This window comes from Atta colombica, unplaced genomic scaffold (genome assembly GCF_001594045.1).
Source record: "Atta colombica isolate Treedump-2 unplaced genomic scaffold, Acol1.0 scaffold107, whole genome shotgun sequence".
Lineage (NCBI taxonomy): Eukaryota > Metazoa > Arthropoda > Insecta > Hymenoptera > Formicidae > Atta > Atta colombica.
The window spans coordinates 241,658-247,224 of record NW_017259192.1 but is presented as its reverse complement, the minus strand read 5'-3'; the positions used below and the strand labels follow the sequence as shown (position 1 = coordinate 247,224).

Genomic DNA, 5,567 nt, shown 5'->3' with positions numbered 1-5,567 from the left:
ATATATATATATATATATATATATATACTATACATACTATACATATATATACTATACATATTCAATCCTACAAACTGCGCCTCGAATTTAATTTGCAGTCTTTGAATACAATCCTAACAGAACTTGAATAATATCATAAAGCAATTTAATAAGATTATAATATTTACAAGCACGTTAGAAAGATCTTAATACTCTGATGCTGATAAGCATTTTAAAGCCTGCAAATAATTTTGTTTGTTAGCAAAAAATATTACCTAATGCAGCCCGAATAATTCAGATATATAGCAATTGAATTTATATTCATCAAAGCCTTATAATACTTTTATTTAATTATTGCAAAAAATATTACCTTAGCCGGATAATTAAAATGTTTCATGATGTGAGAGAATTTTAGGATGAATGATATGAATAGAGTGCGGAATATTTCTTTAATTGGATAATTGAATAATCAGAACTCAAGTAGGGTAAATTGAGATACAAATGGAAGGATAATTGATAAGTGGATAATTGAGATTTGAATGGGAAAAAGTGCTTGTGCGAAGTTTGGCAGAAGGGAAGCTTGATCGCACACATTCTTGAATACATTCTACATGTAGCGATAATCAAGTCTACGTATACCAGTAGGTCAATATAAAAAATATGTTGTATTAAACAATCATAGAATACGAAGGAACCGAAAAGTCGGCATTCAGTGACCTGTTCAAAAGATTCTTCGATAGACATAATGCAATGGATATATAGTATATATATATATATACACTATATATATGTATTAAAAGTTTATATTTTACAATTTGGATTAATAAAGAGAGTAATAATTGATAAATCAATTGATCATGAATAATAGAAAAGACAGTTTCATTAGATACGCAATTATTTTATTTAAAATTGCCGATATGAATAGATAAATTATTAAATTATGAATATTCTTGCTTCTCCATTGTGCCTTTCTTGTTCTTTTTGCAGCTTTACAATTTTTATTTCTACTGAGAAGCCAATCGAAAAAAATAGAGAAATGAAGAATATATTCGGAATACATTGTGTTTCATAAGACAGCTCTACAGCGATCAAATCTCTTGCCCTAGATACGATGTATCCTCTGCAGATCCCACCAGTTTATTTCGGATCCCTCTGATGGAGCAAGGGGATGGATTGCCGATATTAACAAACCGAAAAGATTTATACGCGCGTATGTGTCGACGAAAAAAAAAATAAGTATAAGGTTTATAAGTAAAAAAAAAACTTCATTTTAGGAAAAGGGATGTGCGCGATTAATGTTCTTATACATATTTCTTTTTTAGATGTTGCTCTCCATCCTATTTGGCGTCTGCCTGCACTCTTCTGCACCAATGCCCGAGTTTCGTCATCGTATACATGTGGAGTGCGTGTATATACATGTAAATACATACGGGTGGTGCTGGCCGCGGAATGGGGTGAGAGTGAGAGGGTGAGGACGAGTGCGAGCCGGGTCGACCGCGCAAATCTCTGCACGTACATGCATATGTGTGTGTATGTGTGTGTGTGTGTGTGTGTGTGTGTGTGTGTGTGTGTGTGTGTGTGTGTGTGTGTGTGTGTGTGTGTGTGTGTGTGGTATACGTCGTTTCCATGCATCGTTGTATGCGTGCCTGCACAAGGGGTGACGAGGGCGAAATCGCGGGGGATGGTAGGCGCCTTGGTGACGTCATTGCTCTAATCGTCAGTTGCGCAGAGACGGGGTTGGTCATCGCGCTACGTCAGAATGAGGAGTTGAGCAAGCAGCAGCCGTTAAACCACCCTCTTTGGTCGGGGCTCTCTCTCTCTCTCTCTCTCTCTCTCTCTTTCTCTCTCTCTCTCTCTCTCTCTCTCTCTCTTTGTGCGGGCGGGCCGACGATCTAGGGGTAAAAAAAAATATCATTCTAAATATCGCGATCGCATTCCACTGGACGCCCGTTGTTTATGTCGTCCCGTGATAAGATTACGCGCGCGCAGCATCCCCATAAATCGTTTACGTTCTCTTCTGCAGAGAGGTACACGAACATGGAACAGGGAGCGGTGTCGTGAAGTGAGGCGGAAGGCGCGTGTCGTTGGCGCGCGCGTGGTCAACAGCGCGACTCAGGGTGGCCGAGTGCCGGCGACGATGGCGAGCTCGGGCTCGGCGGTCGACGGGGTTGGCGACGACGGTACGACGGGCGTGCCGAGCGGCGGACCTAGGAATCCTCTTACCTGCGGTGTCTGCCACGATTACTACAACGAGCCCTGTCTGCTCTCCTGCTTTCACACCTTCTGCGCCCATTGCATACACGGACCGCACATCGACGGGACAATCAAGTGCCCCATCTGCGGGTAGATAACAACATGTGACAATTTATTCAACGGTTGACATATGCATGCGCAATATTAATATTTCTTATTGCAAATTCAGATTTTCATTTCCGTATGTTTCATCTTTTGTATAACATTAAAGAATTCTACAATTAAAATTCTACAATATAATTCTACAATAAAGAATCTACAATTTCAAGTATTCTTTAGACTCAGTGGTTCCAAGAAAACTGAAACGTTTCTCCTATTGCTTTCTATATTAATTGTAACATATTATTAAATTATAATTTTCTCTATGATATTACAAGTGATATATAATAATGCTGCATTGTGTTATTATTTATAATTATACAGGCAACAAACGCAGTTGAAAGATGGAGCACAATTACCACCCCCCGATCAGCTGATACGCCAATTAGTGGAACTGGCAAACTCCGAAAATCCACCATGTGCCAATTGCGATAAACGCGATAAATCCACTATGTTTTTCTGTACAACATGCGGTATGTTTATTAAAGAAATATCTTTCAATATCAGTATCAAGTTATCCAGAATGTAAAAAGAAATATATTGTACATATTTACAGGACAAGCGCTTTGCACTCACTGCAGAGAACATACTCATCGTGCAAAAATGTTCTCCACTCATGAGGTGGTGCATATGAGCAAATGCGCCAAGGACACTCAACGTCGGTGTCCGAGCCATGGCGAGCAGTACATAATGTATAGCCAGAGCGCCAAGTGCATGCTGTGCGCTACGTGCTTTCGCGATACACCTCCGGACGCGCGGGTGCACTGCGTGGACATTGAAAGCGCCTGGCAGCAGGCCTCGAAGAAGATGGAGCGCGCGGTAAACTCCATCTGCGAGCTTCAGGCCGGCATTAAGGACGGCGTATTGGCCCTCAAGTCGCAGCTGGACGAGCTGCGGCACAGTCTCGAGTCTGAGAAGCGCGCATTGACCGCCTTCTGTCAAGGTATGCAGGAGGCGATCAACAAGACGCACGCGTATGTCCTCGCAGAGTTGCAGCGTCAATTCGACACCAAGGAGCGCATGGTGCGTACGCAATTACTTGCGCTGGGTAGCGCGTTACCCGTGCTGCAGATGCATTTAATGCTGTGCACCGCGTTCACCACTGGCGCGACCAAATATCAGTTCCTCGAGCTGGCGCATCCGATGCTGGAACGGCTGAGTCGCGTCGCTCAACTGGGCCATCCATCGCGGCCACCTCTGCTCGCTGCTCACATCAAGACGAATTATCGGGCCGATTTTGCGCGTGCTCTACATCCCTACATAGGTCAAGTGCAGACACCGAAGGTTACCGCAGAATCGCTGTATGATCAGATGGCCGGTGGTCATACACTAGGCCAGCCGGAACCGCAAGTGCTTCAGGTACAGGTGCAAGCGAAACGAGGAATTTCACGATTGATCGATGATCCTCCATCGTGATTATCCATCATTTTCGCATCACAAATTTTTTTCTTTCTGATACTTAAATTATTATTTGTATTGTTTAAATTCTTCAGTTTTATTTATGGATCGTTAGAAATTATAGATCGTAAATGATAATCAAAAGTTGATGCAAAATATAATTAAATAAGATCGCTAATAAACCATTCGCGTTTTACGCCAGGAATACGTTTTCCCAACAGAGCAGCAAGGTCACTCAGAGGCTGCCGACAAAAAGTGGACCTGATAGCGGCCCGTTTTCCAATCACTGTCGGACTTTTGATACCCAATTGAAGGAACTAAGTCAGCAATTGATGACTGTGAAGGAACGATTGGGCGAATTGCAACGGGATGTTTCCGTTTTAAAGAGAGCAAACACTCCGCCGTTAGGTACGCGTTACGATCATGTGGCAAGGGATTGCCGTTTGCTCGAGCAACAATTGGAGCATCATCAAATGGAATTGGAGCGACTGAGAAATGTTTTCGACGCTCTTTGGGAGGAACAGATGTGCAGGATTCACATAGAAAAGGAGATTTTCCATTCTCAAGTATGTTCTCTCAGCCTAAGCAGAACAACAAGTCAGGATAACATTAAAATGATATTAAAATAAATCGGAAATGATTCAAAACTGACTTTTAATCATCATTTTGGAATCATTTTGATATCACAATGATCTCTATCTCACAGAAAAAATGTTATGGTCATAACCAGAAATAATAATAATTTTCGCTCATCAATACATTTGGTAGTAATAACCGTAAGATAGACATATCTTTACAGCCATAACCGTTAAGATATGCCAATTTTATGATTGTCACAATCTACTATAGCTCTTATATCCAAAAAATGATGGGCGACTTTTGATCGTGGTAATTTCTTTATTATTTACTCTCATGCTGTTCCTATTCAGATGAATGACATATTATCATTGAGGAGCGAAGTGAAAAAACTGCAAGTGCTCGCTCAGCATCTGGAACCCTTTGTCAAGTCGTTCTCGATAGGCATCGGCGCTGGAGAAGTGAGTGTGGCCGCGGCGGACGCGGCCGATAATCAACATCTACAAGCGTTGCTGGATCATCTGGCGCGCTTACAGATGCAAGAACCACCACCGCATCCACAAGCTCAAGCACCGACGAAGGATCATCGTCATCCACGTAGCACTGCCACGAGTGCCGATAACGCGCTATACATGAAAGGTGAGAAAGCATCTCGAACGTGTTGGTGTTCCCTCAGATCACGTTTGACAATAAAATAAGATGCATCGAATATTTATACTTAATTCGCAATTTAATTTGTTATACAGAAACGAAGGAGATACCAACGCGATGTCGTACACCGTCCGGTGGTGTTGGCGCCGTTTTGGATTCGAGCGGCAATATAGTTGTGTACGGGACGGCCAAATCAACCGATCCAAAGCGGGGCGTGCTTAGTCAATTGATCGAGAAGGCCAGAACGCAAAAGGACGATCGTAAGAAATCGCCAGGCAGAGAAGACGGGCGTGATCGCAGTCAGAGCCGGCGTTCGCGCAAGTCGCCGGACAGCGCGAAGCCGAAGACGCCACCCGGTCACTCATCCGGCAGCAAGATGCGGTCGTTGTATCGTTCCCTGAAAGGCGGAACCGGCGATACTTCCGCCGAGGCGCTCGATCAGGCGGAAAGATGCACCGACTCGCAGCAGCCGCAGTCTCATATCGGTAAGAATGGGAAAATCGCAGGATCATCGTGCGCAAACGAATACTGATACATTATGACACGCAGGTCTTCCTTTGTAGTCCATCGGGGCGAAATTTCGGGTTTAGACTTAGAGGCGATAAACATCC

At 43.1% G+C, this 5,567-nt stretch overlaps 1 protein-coding gene across 1 annotated transcript in view; it reads left to right on the top strand.

The window, feature by feature from the left end:
• The first annotated feature begins 2,088 nt into the window (after positions 1-2,088).
• Positions 2,089-5,567, top strand: part of LOC108692411 (RING finger protein 207-like) — a 4,456-nt gene continuing 977 nt past the window's right edge. Inside the window, exons 1-6 of the mRNA XM_018200646.1 lie at positions 2,089-2,322; positions 2,656-2,804; positions 2,888-3,690; positions 3,951-4,295; positions 4,659-4,944; positions 5,052-5,441. Of these exons, the coding sequence (XP_018056135.1) occupies positions 2,117-2,322; positions 2,656-2,804; positions 2,888-3,690; positions 3,951-4,295; positions 4,659-4,944; positions 5,052-5,441 (2,179 nt within the window). The 5' untranslated portion in view covers positions 2,089-2,116. The remainder of the gene's footprint in view (positions 2,323-2,655; positions 2,805-2,887; positions 3,691-3,950; positions 4,296-4,658; positions 4,945-5,051; positions 5,442-5,567) is intronic.